The 18,860-nt window shown below is 40.7% G+C and overlaps 1 protein-coding gene across 11 annotated transcripts in view; it reads left to right on the forward strand.

Annotated features, from left to right (window-relative positions):
* Positions 1 to 18,860, forward strand: part of MTM1 (myotubularin 1) — a 98,003-nt gene that overhangs the window by 58,853 nt on the left and 20,290 nt on the right. For all 11 annotated transcript variants that reach the window (XM_023633911.2, XM_023633910.2, XM_023633914.2 and 8 more), the window contains 4 exons: positions 6,232 to 6,315; positions 8,470 to 8,619; positions 12,725 to 12,913; positions 17,186 to 17,371. In XM_023633911.2, coding sequence (XP_023489679.2) covers positions 6,232 to 6,315; positions 8,470 to 8,619; positions 12,725 to 12,913; positions 17,186 to 17,371 — 609 coding nt within the window. The remainder of the gene's footprint in view (positions 1 to 6,231; positions 6,316 to 8,469; positions 8,620 to 12,724; positions 12,914 to 17,185; positions 17,372 to 18,860) is intronic.

Here is an 18,860-nt window from a genome sequence, read left to right on the forward strand (position 1 = left end):
CAATGAGGGCTTGCAATGTGGCAATCAAGAGGGACAGTAGAGAATGGATTTGAGAAAGATCTAGAAGATAAGATCAGTTGAATTTAGTTATGAAGGGGGATGGGATGATAAATAGGGAAGAATCCAGTCTGGATAACCAGGTGAATGGTGGGGCCAGTGGTTGAGATGGGGAATGTAGGAGGGGAATGAGGAAGAGGCAGCGAGTCCCATTCTAGATATGCTGAGTTGCAGGTATCTATGGGACAACCAGGTATAGCTCCTAGGAGGCAGGTGGCTGTGTAGACCTGGAGCTCTGGCCTGGGAGAGGTTTATTTGCTAGGCCTGAATGTGATCATTGGCATTTTCATAGATGTGGCCACAGTTGCCGGGAGAGAGAATTACAATGAGAAGAGGGGCAGCAGGTGAACTCTGAGAAATGTCAGCCTTCAATGCTTGTGATTGTGGACAAGTAGTAACGAATGCTTTTTCCAAATGGTTCCAAATGACATTTCAAATGTACTTTTGTGGTCCTTTCCTGAATAAATGAATATGTACATTTATATGTGAAGGTAACGTGACCCGGAAATATTAAGCCAATTTCCCCGGTAGAAATAGGACTAGGAGAATTATTTACACAAACGAAAGTATAAATGGTAATTGATGTGCTAGCTGCTTTTGATTTATGCGACTTTTGTCAGATTTTTGGATTAGATTTCTTTTCGTGCAGTTATATGAATTAACTTACCATGTCAAGTCGTGTGAAATAGGCTGAAATCACTATCGAGCATGAAGATGTTACTTATAAACTTTGCCAAGTTTCAGTACCTCCTACGGTTCTTCCTTAAAATTTTAGGCTTTTTCCCCAAACTTTAATGGAAGCATTTTTTTTTTCTTTTACGAAGGGGTCTTGTTTCTTAAGTGTAATCTAAAAGATGAAAATGAGGCAGTTTTACATTGCTGCACCCTTAAATGGTAGATGGAAGCTTTTAAAAAGACAAATGTCTTCGATTTCAGAAATCAACTTAGAAAAAAATGCTCACTTAAATTTCTGTTCAAACATTGTAAAGTTGTCTCGGGAAAGAAGTAGTTAATGAGCAGTCCCCGGAATTTTTAAGGCTCAGTATTCAGAGTTGTAGTTTGTTTGCTTCGTAAACAAGATCTGCTCTTCCTGAAAATCGTGTCCATCGATGACCATGCCATTGCAGGGTGGTAGCATCGTTTGAAAGCACTGTTAAACCAACATAGCTTGTCAGTTTATTCCCCTGAATACTGTGAAAATTGTTTTCTTTTGTAACCGTCTCCCTTTTGAGTGATATTTAACTTTTATGCAGCTGACTCTCAAACATCCAGTTCAGAGACACGACAAGTCTTTGGGGGAAGAGGCAGTCCGTGATGGGCTTCATGAGATCTTGGAGTCCTAATTCGGTGACAGACAGCTCTCCCTCCTCAGAGAAGGAAATTTGTGAATCTCTCAGCATTTATAGATTCTACTAAATAAAAATAACCCCAATCTAAATGTTTTCAGCAAGTCAGTGCATCTTTATAAAGATGCCATTTAAAAATAATGGCTAATTAAGTGAAAGCTAAAATCTGTTGTCATTTCAGATTTTTCCCCCACAGGACACAACAGTGATAAATGTAGCTAAATTAGAATGACAAGTTACATTCTCTTTGTCAGAGCTGTTTTTATCCTCAGTGTGAAATCGGAGATTTTCATCTCAACTTTGTCCTTTAACATTTTTCAAATGTTACATTGTACTATTTTTAATCCTGGAAAAAATGCACATGATTGCTTTTTTTTTTTTAAGTCTCCGTGCATGGTATCTCTTGACTAGTAGGAATCTGAATTGGTGAAATGCCCAAATACTAAAATAGAGCCAAATAAAGGAAGAGCCACTTGCTTGAAGCCAGGGGTGAGTGCTTGGGAGTATATGTTTTCTGATGTCGGTTTCCTGGTTTGGGTATTGTACTCTAGTCATGCAAGGTGTTCACACTGGGGGATGCTGAGTGAAGGATGCATGGGATTTCCCTGTACATTTCTTTGCAACTTCTTGTAAATCTATAATTATTTCAAAATAACTTTTAAAAAACAAGTGAAGCAGCCCCCCCAAAGAGCTGGACCGCACAGAACCCTCAGGCTAGATTCCTAAGTGTTCTGGAGTTTTCCCCATGGCCCTTCAGGATCAGGGTGATGGCCCCTAGAGATTCTGGTTCACTGGGGGTGGGGTGGGCACAGTTGAGCGGCACCCTGGGAAAGCACCCCCAGCCCCAATCCTGAGGCGGAGCTGGGGTGTGGGCCCAGGCCGCAGAAGGAAGCCAGGAAGGGCTCCCTGAAGCACTGACTGCAAGCTCGCCCCCTGCAGAACACTGCTCTGCTCTGAGGCTGCACCCAGCCGGTACTGACTCGTTCTTGACTTTTCCGTAGGCTGTGAAATGAAGTGGGGGCTGGGATGGGTTCATGAAGTTGACTTTGTTTTTGCCCATTTCTCAAACCTCACTCGCTGCTTGATCCTCAGAAAGGAAAGTTCTCTAGAACCAGTTCTCTCTGTGGGACTTCGATTTCCCAAAGAGAGGGTCCAAATTGACCCACGGTTATAGTCAGGAATACCTGTGGGAAAGGTCACCTCACTAAGAAAGCACTAAAGACACAAAGCCTTAACAAATGTGTCGTCTGTAAGAGATAATAAATGACAACTGAGGCCTCCAGACGTGTAACCTGTGTAGGTTTGAACAGTCTTCAGACAGGAGCTTTAATTAGGCTTGTAAACAGGTTGCCACTTGGTGCTTGTTAACAGTGAGGTACAGACGATTGGGCTTGTTAGCCTTGCTTTAATACTTAGTAGTTTTCTTTTTTGTTTTTTTAAATAATCTACTTTTATGTTACTCTATTGAGAACTTGAGTTTCAAAATTCTTGCTTTGTTCTCTTACTGAATCTTTAAGGAAAAAGTAAAAATTAAAATCTTGCAAATCCGTCCTGGAATAGTCAACTCTAGAAAATGTCAGCATTGGTTCTCTTAGCATGTTTGCTTCCTTAGAGCCAAGTAGTTTATGGACAGCTTAGTGTTTAAAGAAAAACACAGTGTGAACACTAACAAGTAATGCTTTTCTACAAATCTGTGTTCTTGTAATTGGAAGCTAATTTATTTGGATGGTTAAAATGCTAGTTTAAGCACCTGGTCCTTACCACCTTAAGCTCCAGTTCAGTATTAGATGTGTTGCTGTGTATTTCATGACAAGAAATATCTGGCTGCTATGTGATTCATAAATTTTCCTGAAATATTTGAAGTCCAGGTCTGGCTCTTACCATCAAGAGTAAACTGGCAGCCGTTTCTGTCATAGAGTTCTCAGAGGCAGGTTTCAGGGGTGAAGGGGGCCACCTCATCAACTCATCCTGTATTATCTGAATGTCGCTTGAAATACGAAGTGTCATTCCAGAATGATTTCATGAGAAAGGCCACCTGATATGTTGCTACCATGAGGACATTGCATCATTCTCGTATTAATGAGACAAATTTTTATGTTACTTGTACTCAGAGTTCTCTAAATCAAACATATTAAAGGGATTATGGAGGTAATTTTTGCTTGGGCTGTATGCTCTTACCTTCTGATGATAACAATTTTATAAACTTGTCAGTAATTTTAATATAAAATACAACAGAATATTTGGAGCAAAAGAAGAGTTGCTTTATTGTTAATGATTGAGAAATAGTAAGTTATGTTGAAAATGCTGCTGGCAAGTCAAAGGACACTGATAGCATTAATGCACATGATGATTTTACTGGAGAGAAAGCCTTATCTGGCCTTTGAGTTAGCAATTGTATTCTTTGTTTTTAAAAGGCTGCCATATTTGCCTGAGCTTCATGGGGAAGATGCAAATAACTAAAAACAAAAAATGAATAAAAACCATGTTGCGATCATGAACTTATTCCAAGAAAGTAGATTCTAGGTTTTCTTCTAAAGTGAGTGACAGTACAGCCTCATGTCTCAAACCATCTGCCATCTACAAGGGTGTCAACAGCCCGGCGCTCAGCAGTATTATTTACCTGTGCCAGGTATAGTCTCTGGTGCTCAGATGTCACTGAAAGAATGCTTAGATGTGTTCTCTAGATTCTGTTTCCGGATAAAGATTGTAGCATACATCTTAGTGCTGTTTTTACCGAAAGTCCCTCTGTCTTTGAGTTAAACTTCAGTTAACAGAAAGCATTTGTTCTTTGCAGTGGTATTGAATAATTTAGTACTGCTGTGGATTCACTGTCAACGTAAAGCCTCAACGAAATGCATAGCTAGATCAGCGTCATTACTAACTTGTGGTCGGTGTGCTATCCATCACAGAATACACGGCACTTGAGCCTAGCACTGCCAGAGTTTAAACCTACTGAGGGTGCCACGTGCTTTGGAAAGTTCCAGAAGACAGTCCAGAGAGCATATTATTTATCAGTTTTTACCTTAAACCTCTTGCCACTTAAATACAGAAAACTCTTGCTGCTAAGTGATGCTTTTCCAGAAATTCTCTGTAATGTAGGGGAGGGAATGCTAACATTCAGAGTTGTGGGCTGATAACAGAGGAAAATGGGCACAAAGGAAGATAGTGGAAAAGTGCCCAGATATGGCACCTCCAGAGAAAGCAGATGTGCAGGGGCTGTATAAGGCTGCACATTTTCATTCAGTCAACAAATACGTATTCTGCCTACTAAGGGCCAGACACTGTTCTGGTTACTGGGGATACAGGATGTAAACAAAGCAAGTGTCTACCTACATGGAGCCCGTGTTCTAGGGGAGAGGTCAGTGAGGGTCCAAGAGTAAACAAACAAGTAAATATGTAATATGTCAAATGTTTGTAAGTGATAGGGGGAAATGAAACAGGAAGGAGAATAGGGGCTGCTGTTGTTGGGGTAGCATGTTGTTTTTCTATGGGGCATCAGAGAAAGTCTCATTGATTAGGGTTACATTTGAGCAGAGATGTGAAAGAAGTGGGGGGAAGCCATGAGGCAAAAGGATTACAGACAGCTGGAAACAGCAGGTGCAAAGGCCCTGAGGTTGATGTGTGCTTTGTGATTTTGGGGAGCAGCACTGGAGGCCAGTGTGGTTGGAGTGGAGTGAGCAAGGGAGAGAGCAGAGATGTGATAGGGGATGTGGCCAGATGGTAGACAGCTGCTTTTGGAAGGACTTCCATTTTTTTACTCCAAGTGTGATGGAAAGCCACAGAAGGATTTGAGGCAGGGGAATGACTTGACCTGACTTAGGTTATGACTTTTAGAGGTAACTAAACTTTAGCGATAACTTTAACTTTAGAGATAAAGATGAAAGCAGGGGACCAGTTAGGAGGTTATTAGTATAATCCGAGTGGGAGATGGTGGATGCTTAGACCAGGGTGGTAGAAATGAGGTGATGAGGTTAACACCAAGGTTTTTGACTTAATCAACTAGAAGGATGGGGCTGTCATCTACTGAAATGAGGAGGTTGTGGGAGGAGCTAGATTGGGTAGGAGGAGTCAAGCATTTAGCTTTGGATGTCTTAACTTCAAAGTCTTCCAGATGCCTCTTAGGCACTTGGTGGTTGTGGAGTGGACGCTTGGATGATCAAGTCTGGAGATCAGAGTAGGGGCTGGAAAGCCATCGATATTTAGGAGCCACTAGGGTACGGATGGTATTTGAAGCCATATTTGAAGCCGAATTTGAATTGGGTGGTATTTGAATTCATCAGTATCACCTTGAGAGAGCATAGATAGAGAAGAAAAGAGGTCCAAATCCTGTCATTTCACAGACATCAGGGCTTTGATTCAGAATTCACAGGGAACAGTTAATTAAGCATTTTCCTAACATGTTGTTTCTTTTTTAATAGATAAACGTGTCGTTGTTCCCTTTTGAAACACTTGCACTCTTGAATAATCATTCCTGAATCTTTTTCTTTTTTTTTTTAGTGGCTGTTACCTGATCAATTGCTAATACTGTTTAAAATTGATAGGCATTTTTTGGTCTGGAAATCTGATTTTTGTGGAACGTAATTTAAAACAAAATTAAAAGAGATATTTGGTGCTATAGAAAATTGAGGTCTCTAAAGTAGTTATTGCTCAAGATAGAAGGTAGTGTAAGTCTAGTCTTAATTTTCCACTGTTATTTCTTTGTTTAAAATCTCAGTTTGTGTTGTGATTTCATGGTAGGCAAATCTGGTGAAAAATCAAAGGATGTAGTCTTGATAGACTATTAGTTTCTTCACGCCGAACTTTAAATCCTTTTTTCCCCCTTTTCTAGCCAATATTTGCATTTTTAAACGAAGAAAAGTTTAATGTGGATGGATGGATGGTTTATAATCCAGTTGAAGAATACAGAAGGCAGGTAAGTCAACAGGTACTGTGACGTGTGGTGAATCTCAAATACGCATGGTGATAATGCATCATCAGTCATGCCCTTTGAGAATCAATAACATCTTTGCTAAATATATATTAATGGCAGTGGTATAATATACCTTCCTCTATCTATTACTATGTAATTTATGACCTCATTTCATAGCCATATTCAAGCTGCATTGAAGGCCGGTTGGCTAAGGTCTATTTCTTTCCCCTACATGAAGAGCATGAGTTCTATGTTGTTCATGAAACGGATGAAATACTTGGAGTCTGGAAAAGTCAAATTCTATACCCTACTATTTGGGAGTTGATGTTACTGTATATATATATATTTGGGAGCTTAACTATTACTGGCAGTTGGATTTCAATTATATTTATTCCACTTTGCAGATTCAAATGAGTTAGAACTGTTTTCCTGTAATGATGACTTTTTCAAGAAAGCTTTGATGGCTGTATTAGAGTTGCCTTAGTAAACTTTACCTACATGCATATTTATTTGGTGTAAGAGGCATGGTATAATGTTGCTGTTTAGGGACAAAGGGCTCTTGTGGCCTTTTTTTGTGAAGAAGATCCTGTGCACGTTATGTAACAAGTATAACCAAGTCTATAGGACACCCAGGAGTTTTGTGATAGAATTTTTTATAGTTGTCATTCTACAAAGCTCTTAAAATAATTGGGAAATTTTGTTGAACGAGCTTTGAGAATCAAATCAAGCCCAGTGTCTTTATATGAAAGGGCAGGGAAAGTAGAAGTAAAGTAAAATTGCAGACCCCTGGACTTTAAGAAGAACCTTCTAGCCACCACCTCCACTAATAAGCACCTGGGTTGATTTCCTTTTTTAGTCTTGATCAGTGGTTTGTGTATTCATAAGCAGATTCGATGCTCAGGGATGTGAGTCTGGAAAGTTTATCTCTAGAGCATGTGTATGAGGTAGTATGTCCTATTGCTTCTAGAAATCAGCTTTAGACTATTGAGTTTTCAAAGGCTGTGTATACCTCATGTTAATGACCTCTATTCTGGGTCAGTTATTGAGGCAGAAGAAGGATCATTAAAACATTTTGCATGCTTTGGAGACCTCTGTAGCATTACGTATTAAAACATTTGTACCTTATTTTTGGCGTGTTATTGACAATATTAAGACTTACTTTCTAGGTCAAAGCTTCTAGCTTGAAACAAAACAGTTCTTGTTTTTAAGTTTGCATGCATATCTGAACTGTTGAAAGTATTTTGTTCTAGACTGCCATTATATTCCATCTTTTTTTCTTATAACTTTCTGATGGGACTTATAACTCTAATTGGACTCAGCATCAGACTCATCCGTTTGGTCGGTGGTCTATAGGACCAGACCTAAAGAAAAGGTACAATGTCTTTCCCCAAAGCAAGCATCCACATAGCTGACTTTCGTGTGTCTATTTGTGTATTTGTGAGTATGGGGAGAGAATATTCCACCACCTCTGGATCTTGTCCATACTAGATACAATTTTGCGGGTAGACGGTAGTATGGGAGGTGTCTTCCATGTCTCCTTGTCACATTTTCAGTCTGCTTAGCATGCAAATGACTGTATTTCTCACACAACCTATAGGGAGATCACCCATCCCAAGCAACTTGGTTGAAAAAACTCCTAGGAGGTGGCGAAATGAGCCTCCCCAGAGGGGTTTCCTTTATTTCCCCTCTGTGGCTTTCTTCATAAACTTAGCCTCTTTCTACTTTGGAGCAGACTGAAGCATTCACTCTGTTTTGAGTAGGGAGAGGAAGTTCCCTGATCTCGTTTCTACCCTCAATTAGACACGGTTACACCATGTACTTTTCTGTGGGGTGGGGGGATCGCAGGTCGGGGTGAACTTGGGTTTATCTTTATTGCAGGAGTAGTGAAGAATAGCTTGACATGAAGTAAAGGAAGATCTCAAATTCAAGAGATTCTGTATTTACCAATGATAGTTTAGAATTATGGAAACCACCAGTGTTTTGTCTTGTGTTCTCATGTTGTCTGGGTTATTGATTTGGCCCCTTATTATAAATCGGTAGGCTGTCACTCCCCTGTAGTCAAAGAGGCATGTGCAGATTCTGCTAGAAAGGAGGCCCAAGGCCGAATCCAGGGGTGAAGTCACACAGCACTGACTTGGACTTCCTTTTTTCCTGCAGGGCTTACCCAATCATCATTGGAGAATAACTTTTATTAATAAGTGCTATGAACTCTGTGACACTTACCCTTCTCTCTTGGTGGTTCCATATCGTGCCTCAGATGAGGATCTCAGGAGAGTTGCAACGTTTAGATCCCGAAATCGAATTCCAGTGAGTACTGCAATTGTTTTTTTCAGAGTGCCTTTTTTCCGTAAAAACGGTAGTCCGGTAATTCAGAGAAACACTCTTTTGGAATTTCAATCCAACAAATGATTATCAAGTGCCTCTGAGTGCAAAGCTCCATGCCAAATGGGAAAAGAAGGACAACAGCACCTGCCTTCCAGGAGCTCACGCTCAGGGACGGAGGAGGAATGCAAGTAGTTCGTATATGAGAGAGGGTACAAGTAATGCTGTCATACGTAAACCAAGTGCTACGTGGAAGGACAGAGGAAAGGACAGTGTCTTTGTGGTTTCGTCTTTGTAGCACAATACCTGACATATGATAGGCTCTTGATAAATGTCGGCCGAGTCATGCTGGAAACCATGCACTTTCTTACGTTATAGAGCTATAAATACAGGCTTTTACATAGGATTGGCTTATCCTCGTCACGTTTGCAAGCTGTGCTAATACATCAGCAAACTGTAGTCAAGTGCAGGTTATTTCAGACAGTATACTCACGGTATCGTTGGACCTAGTGCACAAAGTTCTCTTTGACTCTTAAATATTTATGTATGAGTCATACTGTCTACTCTGTATACATAAATTTTATTGACTAAAAATTTAGAGAATTTCTTCCCCTCTGTTAATTTTCAGGGCATGTCATAATAAGTACATTGTTTTATTTTGGTTTTTCAACAAAGGTTGAAGAAACTAAGATTTAATGTCACTTTGCCTTTAACTTCCAAGTCTAAACATTTTTGTCCTTAAAAGGATATTTGTGTAAAACTTTTGTATACTGTCAACATAATATGAATTGTAACTTTTAAAATTTACTTGCTTCTCTAATTATGAGTGCCTGTTCATGTCTTCATGACATATTGTGCTTGAAAGTATGTTCTTTAGCTCATTCTGCTGGAACACAGTGCTAGTGAAGCTGGAGGTACGAGTTCGCTCCTCTTGTGCTCTGTCTGGACAGACTTTTCTGTGTCAGCCGCAGACTCCTGCCCTGCCCTGGCCAGCTGTCTTGATAATACATGCCTTGCTCACTAGAGAACTTGGCTGGGGCAGTGTGGATCGATTTTGTTCACTCCTTCATTCAATTCCTATTTATTGAACATCTACTGTGCCAAAGATGTGTGTGTGTGTGTGTGTGTGTGAATTTTGTGGGACTGGGGTCGGGAGAGGAAAGGAAACAACTGCGCCGGGTGCCCTGTGCTCAGGCTGCCGTCTTGACCCAGTGGTTCCTCCTATTCTCAGTGAATGAGAGCCCGCTATGGAGCGCATAGAATGCTGAACTTTTTATGTATTTATCCATTTTAGTGATCCTTCTTACTTTGTGATGGCCACCAATTTGCATTTATTTTTCCTAACAAAACTAAGGCTCAGCCGTCCATCACCTCTATATCTTTAGTGATTATCATACTTAATAATATCTAATAGTAGATAATGTACTCTTTCCGATATGCCTTCTAACCACCTGACTTTTGACTATAACCTAGAAAACATAGGTGCTTTTAATGCAAAATCATTAATATTTGATATCCAGTTCTTTTTTTTTAAAGCCCATATAAAAATACAGAAAGAATTGATGAGAAAGCAATCTTGTTATTTTGTGCACAAATAAGATACTATTATAAAATATCTATTGACGGCTAAATCTTTGTGTATGTCCTTAATTATTTATGCCTCTAGATATTAACTTTAAGAAGAAGAATCTAATATGGTACCCTATGCTTTAAAAGCATTCACAGTAGTTGATATTGTGAAACTAGCATGATTTGTACCTGGTCAGCTATGCAGCAAGCATCCTTTTTAAAAGTTAGTTGAGATCCCAAAAGAAAAAGAAAGTAAGAGATGAAATAACTCATAAGAATAGCATTTCCTAACATGGCCTGGTGAGTCCAATCGCAAGTCTCCAAGCAGAGAGAGGAGGGATGTCCTTTCCTCTGTCCTTCCACGTAGCACTTGGTTTACGTATGACAGCAGGTGGCACAGGACAGTCTCTTGCATGTGACCCAATTTAAATTTAAAACTTGCTGAGGGTCTTTATCAAATGTTAAGCCTCTTGTATGTGTAGCAGCTTGCTCTTTTGAAAGTGATCTATCAAATCATCACATTGTGCACCTTAAACTTACAGTGTTATATGTCGATTATATTTCAATAAAGCTGGAAAAATTAAATTACAAATAAATAAATACATAAAATTGATCTCATGTCTTTTATCTCTCTTGAAGCAAAGGCCGTAGGAGGTAGGCGGGGCAGATGTCATCTCCACATTGTAGCTAGACCATGGAGCTGGAGGAAGGCCAGTGTTTTTCCCAAGGCTTCCCAGTTCTGAGCCTTTGGACCCTTAGGGGCCACAATGGTGGGGTTTTGGGGGTTTTTTTTGTTTTTTGTTCTGTGAGGAAGATTGGCCCTGAGCTAACATCTGCACCAGTCTTCCTCTATTTTGTATGTGAGACGCTACCAGAGCATGGCTTGATGATCAGTGTGTAGGTCCACACCTGGGATCCGAACCAGTGAACCCTGGGCTGCCAAAGCAGAGGGTGCAAACTTAACCAGTGCACCACAGGCCAGCCCTTCACAATGGTGTTTTTAACTGGTCTCTGGCATGGTGCAAAGACTCAATGGATGAGTGTTCGTTCATATTATCATATAATCTTTTCTCACTATCCCACTGTCATTATTATGCACATCAAGTTTTTATGAACATAAATGCTTGTCATTTGCCATCGTGGAGGGGGTGACTTCAAAGACAACAGCGTATCTGACCTGATTTTAAGTGAGCTCAAACACTTCTGCTTGTTTTAGTTCTTAGGTCTGCTTTTCATGGTTTTTCATATCTGATATCACTGGCCACCCAGCCTGCCTCTAGATGCTAACTCGAGCCAGCATTCCTGCGCTGCACTAGATGCTTGATGGGCATTCTTCATTCGGTCCTCCCAGCAGCCCCAGGAGATAACGTCCTCCCCATGTGAAGAAAGAGGAAAGGGAAGGGACTGGCTGTGAGCCCAGTGCCCAGGTTAGAGCCTGGGGCAGACATGGACCCGCCCCCAGAGCCCTGTGCTGTTGCCTGCCACACTAACCTCCCGGCTCCTCCTTTTTTCTTTTTTAACAGCTTTATTGAGATATAATTCACCTACCAAACAACTCACCCATTTAAAATGGACAATTCTATAGTTTTCAGTGTATTGCATTATTAGCCACCTTTTACAGATATTGTTTCTCATGTGCTATGAGCTGAGAAACTAGATATCAAATATGCTAGGCTGGTGTGCAAAATGAGAGAAGATTGATTCTGAATAAAGGCTCAAAGGGGGCCTTGGGTTCGCAGGTTCGGATCCTGGATGCAGACCTACTTGGCTTGTCAGCCATGCTGTGGAGACATCCCACCTACAAAGTAGAGGAAGATTGGCACAGATCTTAGCTCTGGGAGAACCTTCCTCAAGCAAAAAAAAAAGAGGATTGGCAACAGATGTTAGATCAGGGCCAGTCTTCCTCACAAAAAAGTTAAAAATAAAAAAAGACTCGAAGAGCTCTGCTAGGTGTGAGGTATCCAAGCTTTATTGTGGAGACTCTGGCAGCTTTCTTGGCTGTCCTGAGATCTTTTTTAGTTCCTTTGAGTTCCCCCCGCCCCCCATCGTGTGAGATTCTAGAATTGAGACTGCTGGGAAAATGACCTGTAGACAGGAGTTGGTATCATGAGAAGTATTCAGTACCAGAGATGATTTTCTGTACCTCTCACTTTTTGCTAAAGCTGTTTCTGTGTGATAACAAATCCAGTGGAAGCTACAGAATTGAAATCATATCAGAAGCTTTCTGTTTCCTTTAAGTGATAGAATTTTTTAGGTAAGCATTGTACTTCTCTTAGATGTGGCGCTAACTAAGAAAAGACTAGTAAAGGGGTTGTTGTTCTCATTGTCTCGGAGTAGTCACCATTGTTAAATGTGTGTTTCTGGGCACTCACAGTGAAATCGCAGGTGAACAATTTTTCCATTTCAGCAAAATCAGGTTCACTTCATCATGATTGTTAGTGCTTTATTTTTTATAGTTTTAATTGTTTTCTTGAGATTTGTTTTTTTTCTTGATAGCTTAAAATTTCTGAACTAACCACAGGTGCTGTCGTGGATTCATCCAGAAAACAAGACTGTCATTGTACGTTGCAGTCAGCCTCTTGTCGGTATGAGTGGTAAACGAAATAAAGATGATGAGAAATACCTTGATGTTATCAGGGAGACTAACAGACAAATTTCTAAACTCACAATTTATGATGCAAGACCCAATGTAAATGCAGTGGCCAACAAGGTGAGTATATTTAATGATGTAATAGAAACTTATCTTACATACAGCATGCGGTGTGTGCATGAATGTTTTTGCCATAGTATGTCAACATATGGGTTAGAATTAGTAGTTAAACTTAGTTTAAATGAGAAAACTAGGGGGCCGGCCCCGTGGCCGAGTGGTTAGGCTTGCGCACTCCACTTCGGCAGCCCAGAGTTTCGCCAGTTCGGATCCTGGGTGTGGACATGGCACCGCTCATCAGGCAAGGCTGGGGCAGTGTCCCACATGCCACAACTAGAAGGACCCACAGCTAAAAATACACAACTATGTACCGGGGGGATTTAGGGAGAAAAAGGAAAAATAAAGTCTTTAGAAAAAGAAAACTAGTTTACTTAGGTAGAAAGTAGTTTTAGTCTCAGAACATATCTTAAACAAAAGTTGAATACGTTAAAATCAAATGAAAATAATTTTCTGGTAAATTAGGCAAATCTACAACTGTAAGGAACTTGAATTTTGGCCATAATCTTAGGCGAAAGTTAGAATCTCTTTGGAGCTCTTTCGGCTGTTGACGTTCGCTCTCAATGTGTGCACTCTTAAAGCATCTGTGAGGAGTTGTGGGAAGCTGAGATTGTTAAAATCTTAAATCTGTGGCTTTATCAAAACAGTCTCTTCACTATACTCATAAATGTGTATTCTCATTTATATAAGATAATTCAAAAATGAGTAGATCTATGTATGTGAATTTTACAATCACACACACACTGTTGTTATTTTCAAAGAAATCTGTCTCAGTTGTCTTCTTGGCCTTCTTAAGTAGAATATGGAAGTGCCCCTAAGGTTGGTTGGGGTCATCATTGTGAACATGAGTGGCTACAGTGTGTCACCTTCGGGAGCTCCTCTGAAGCTGCTGTGAGGTGTAAGGCTGTTTGCCCCTACACTAGATGGCCCCAGGTTGATATGCTTTTTACGTTCCATTTCTCCTTTTTCTTTCTCTTTTCCTTCTCTCGTTATTGCCAGCTGCCGCTTCCGAGTGTTCACATTGGGCCTGCCCCTGGTTGTTCACCCTCATCCCGCCTTTCAGATTCGTTGTTTCTCCTTAGCTGTAGGCTTAAATGTCATCATCCTGAATTACTTGCCTCTCCCGAGGTCATTTCTCGGGTGTCTTCAGTTATTCAGAGCACAAGACAAGCACCTGAAAGCACAAGTCCTCGAGCAGCCCAGACGGACGCAGCAGCTTCCTATCTGGAACCTGTGACGTCTCTCTACGCGAGGGTGTGGAGGACGGCATGCCGGAGGGGGGGCTCCACTTGTCATTATTTGCACACGGATCATCATCTTACACATTTACCCCTGGGGAGCCCCTCGCCCCTTGCGTGCTCTTGGACCAGCTCTTACTACAGTTGGGTTTTGTTTAGGTAATGAAAATGATTTTGAAATTATATGTAAAGCAATCAGGAAGTGAAATCGATAAGTAAATTAGGAATTATAAATAAAACATTTAGGAAATTGTCTAAATATGAGTATCTTTTAGGATTATTCTTAACGTTATTTCTGTTCTGCTGTTGTTCATATATAACTCAGAGTTGAATACATGTGTAAAACACACTGTTTCCATGTATACATTTAGCCTGAAATAGATATAACATTAAAATGAGGTATTTAGAAAGAATATTTTAAAATATTAAAATGTATAAAATGAACATCTCATATTAACTCTAAATTTTGTTGTTATAGCAGTAGAATTCTTGAATGCCTTTTTAGCACTCAGGAAATATGCCTGTGTTTCTGGTCCCCTTAGGAATAAAGGGAAGGAAAAAATTAAGGAAAAAGCCTAGGCTTTGAAGATGTCTGCATCATTCTTGAAAAACCACACACGGGTTCCCCTCCTCCCTCAACCGTGTCTCTCCTCTAGTCATCTATATCCATAGCAACCGGCCTTTGGACCTTTATGTTGTCGTACTAGGTAATCTGGATTGTTCTTTTTTGTTGAATGGAAAAAAACTGAAAAGAAGACTTCAAAAATAACCAGAGATGGAGAATTTGAACTTTTGGGAACTCAATCTGTGCTTGACTAATTGATTTTTACCCTTCTGACTTCTGTTCTCTTTGGACCTAATTGTTCCTCCCTTGCGGATATTTAGAAATTTACAACCCCGGATGTAACAAGTAACATGCACACCATTTTAAATTAAACAAACCAATCCCAGGGGCGGCAAGCTGCAGCCCCAAACTGCTTCATTCTTGTGGAGGTGCACTGTGATGAATTAAAGCGGAACTGTATTAGTGTCTGTTTTTGCCAGAAACCTTAGCAATGAGTGATGAGGATATTTTCCTTTTAGTTTTTCGCATATCGTCTTCAGTTATTTGTGAAGGAAACTCCAGTGTTGAGAATCTCTTTGAAAATCACCGTAACTGTTTAAAAACCCCACGTGCAGAGAAGTGGGCCGCCTGTCTGTGGGAGGGTGACATATGTCGTTGCATTATAGGCTTGCAGATCTAGCAAAACTTAGACTCGCCCTTTCCTTCCTGCCCTGGGCCTGCAGTTTACAAAAGTGACTGCCAGGTGGAGGAGCACCTCTGCCGGGACCTCCCTGTGGAGCTGCCGGGTATTATTCCCTGAGGCCTGGATGGCCAAGAAGAGGGGAATGTGGCCCATTTGTCTATTTTTTCATTAGCTAATAACTTTTGAAAACAACAAAGTGAAGGTTTATTGTCTACTTACTGCTGACGCTATTTATAGCAAGCTTTAAAAATAAATTTCTGTCTAAATAAAATATATTTTCTCACTTAGAGTCTGGAGACCCAGGCCTCGGGCTCGCACGTAGGTCTCCAGGTTTGGAGTTCCAGGGGGCAGCCTTCCTTCCCCTCAGGAAGCCTTCTCTGAGACTGACTCTGGAAAACCGCATAGGCTGCATGTGGGCCCTTCTGTCCCAAGCTGCCAGTTTATATTCCTTCTTTGTTAGCAGTAGAAAGAAAAGAGGCCTCATGTAGCGAGGGCACGTTTGTCTGGTGCCTTCCCCTTCACTCTTCCGTTCCAGGCGCATCTCCCTGTCCTCTTGTTACAGACGCTCCAGAGGTAGTATAACGTTGCTCTGACTGTATACCTACCTTTACTGGCGAGTTTACACATTCATATGTTTTCACAGTGTTAATTAGCCTACTTCATTACAGCTTATAGAACATTGCTTTCTTCAAAAGTCTCTGAATTATTGAACTTTTTCTTAAAGGGCCAGAGGTCGCATGTTCCATGGCATTTAAAAACATTAAGCAGACTGCAGACAGATTCCTAAACAAAAGCATAGCATTTCTTTTTGCCTATGTGGGAAACAGGCGTCTTCACCATGCTGCCAAGGTGGCCCATCACCGGCCCTGGCAAGTTGGGACTTGGAGGCGCTGTGGGAGGCAGCGGCCGTCTTGCCTCCTCTGGGAAGCTGTTTTGTGCGGAGGGCCCGCTGCGCGGAGGGCTCTGTCCTTGGTGTTTGCTTAGCAGGGACACATGGTGTGCTTGGAAAGGGTCAGGCTTTGAAGGCAGACCATTTAAATTCTACTGATCACCCGCGTGACTTTGGGGACAGTTAAATAGCATCTCTTCTCATTTGCAAAATGGGGATAGTCATACCTATCTTGCAGCGTTGCTGTAAGAGTTAGATAAAATTATGTAAAGCAAGAATCAGTATCTGGGATGTCATGGGGCTCATTAAATGGTGGCCGGTGTTAGCTGTTGTAGAATACGATTCCTCTTAATCCTGTGAGACCAAGGTAGTATTACCCCTTATTTTATAGGAGAAGACATTGAGGCTCAGAGAGGTTGAGTGCCTTGCCCCAGATCACACAGCAAAGAGGGACTGAAGATGGGCTGTCAACCTGGGTCTGTCTGACTCTAAAGCCTGTTGTTTTCCTCTAGCCCATCCTGTCCCACGTGAGCGCTGTCACAAAGCCAGTACCTCCACCTGCAGAGTACCGTTACACAACTGATGGAGGACAAGGACGGACCTGCTCTTGCCTTTCCAGACCTGGAAGAAGAGCTAGTAATCATAGGACATTCTGAAAATGATTTTTTTCTCGCAAATATAGATCCCCAGGAAATTGCCAGCCTAGCAGCTTTTTTTCTATCTCAAAATATGACTAAGGTTGTTGAGGCTTCGTGTTGGATAGAAGACAAGTCACATCAGTTATTGTATCTAAGTTGGAGGGTTTTAGGTTGCGATTTTGAGGAACAATAACTTTTGGAATATTTGTGTAAATTACTGATGCAATAGAAAACCCAACCAATTGTTTGTATATCTTGTTTCTTAGGCAACAGGAGGAGGATATGAAAGTGATGATGCATATCACAACGCAGAACTTTTCTTCTTAGACATTCATAACATTCATGTTATGCGAGAATCTTTAAAAAAAGTCAAAGACATTGTTTATCCTAATGTGGAAGAATCTCATTGGTTGTCCAGTTTGGAGTCTACTCATTGGTTAGAACATATCAAGGTAAGCACATTTTTTAAAAAAAAGATTTACATATATAAAAAAGAAAGTAATTGTTGGGGCCAGCCCGGTGGCGCAAGGGTTAAGTTCACACATTCCACTTCGGCAGCCCAGGGTCCGTGGGTTCAGATCCCAAGTGCGGACCTACGCACTACTTGTCAGGACATGCGGTGGCGGGCGTCCCGCATATGAAGCAGAGGAAGATGAGCACAGATGTTAGCTGAGGGCCAGTCTTCCTCAGAAAAAAGAGGAGGATTGGTGGCAGATGTTAGCCCAGGGCTAATCTTCCTCTAAAAAAAGGAATTGTTTAGTGGAAAAGGAATATTTTTTAATTCCTTAAATTTGAAAAAATTGAACAGTGAGAGGTGAAATATCCATAGTTTGGGTTCTATATTTGACAGCTTTGTGTTTCTTTATAATTTGTTTACCCAAATTAAAGATTTCACGGCATCGCCACCAGGATATGTTTAGAGTTTGTAGAGCTGTCACTTCCATCTCATCAATAGGAAGCAGTTGAGCCTTGCACAGGGGTAGGAATAGCCACTGTATTATCTAACTGCTACTGAACATGACCCTCAAGGCAGAGAGCGATCGTTTGTATCGAAACTAATCTCAAATTGACTGATTTTAAAGAATGAATTTGGATTTTTATTATATTGAATCCTTCATCTTGATAAAGGCATCAAAAACCTTCCTTCTTTTAAAAGCAAAAGTACTTGAAGCTGGGGGAACTAACACTTTTACTTCTGTAAACAAATAAAAAGTCTACTTTAAATAGGTGAATTATTGATATAGATGGTTTTCTAGTCAAATTTTATTTTCCAACTTGATAGGAATCATATTTTTATCTTGTCTAACTTTCACTTTTTCTTAATTTGTCATCCTCAAAAATGATTCTAAGTAAATGTAATGTGGTATTCTCGATGGGGTCCTGGATTAGAAAAAGAGTCTTCGGTAAAAAGTAAGGAAATCTGAATAAAGTGTGGACTTTATTAAAAATAAATTAAGTTTCTTAATAATTTAATAATGTATCGGGGGTTGGCCTGGTGGCGCAGCAGTTAAGTTCGCACATTCCACTTCAGTGGCCTGGGGTTCGCCGGTTCGGATCCCAGGTGCAGACATGGCATCGCTTGGCAAGCCATGCTGTGGCAGGTGTCCCACATATAAAGTAGAGGAAGATGGGCACCGATGTTAGCTCAGGGCCAGTCTTCCTCAGCAAAAAGAGGAGGATTGGCAGATCTTAGCTCAGGGCTAATCTTCCTCGGAAAAAATAAATAAATAATGTTTCAACATTGGTTCATTAGTTGGGACAAATTTACCATACTATTAGAAGATGTCAATAATAGAGGAAACTGAGTCGAGTGTATGGGAACTTTTTGTAGTACCTTTATACCTTTTCTGTAAATCTAAAATTATTCTAAAATAAAGAGTTTATTTTAAACAAGGATTGTGCTCATTATGTACAGACCATCATGCTAGACCCTGTGAATGG

Source organism: Equus caballus, chromosome X (assembly GCF_041296265.1).
Source record: "Equus caballus isolate H_3958 breed thoroughbred chromosome X, TB-T2T, whole genome shotgun sequence".
NCBI classification, from domain to species: Eukaryota; Metazoa; Chordata; class Mammalia; order Perissodactyla; family Equidae; genus Equus; species Equus caballus.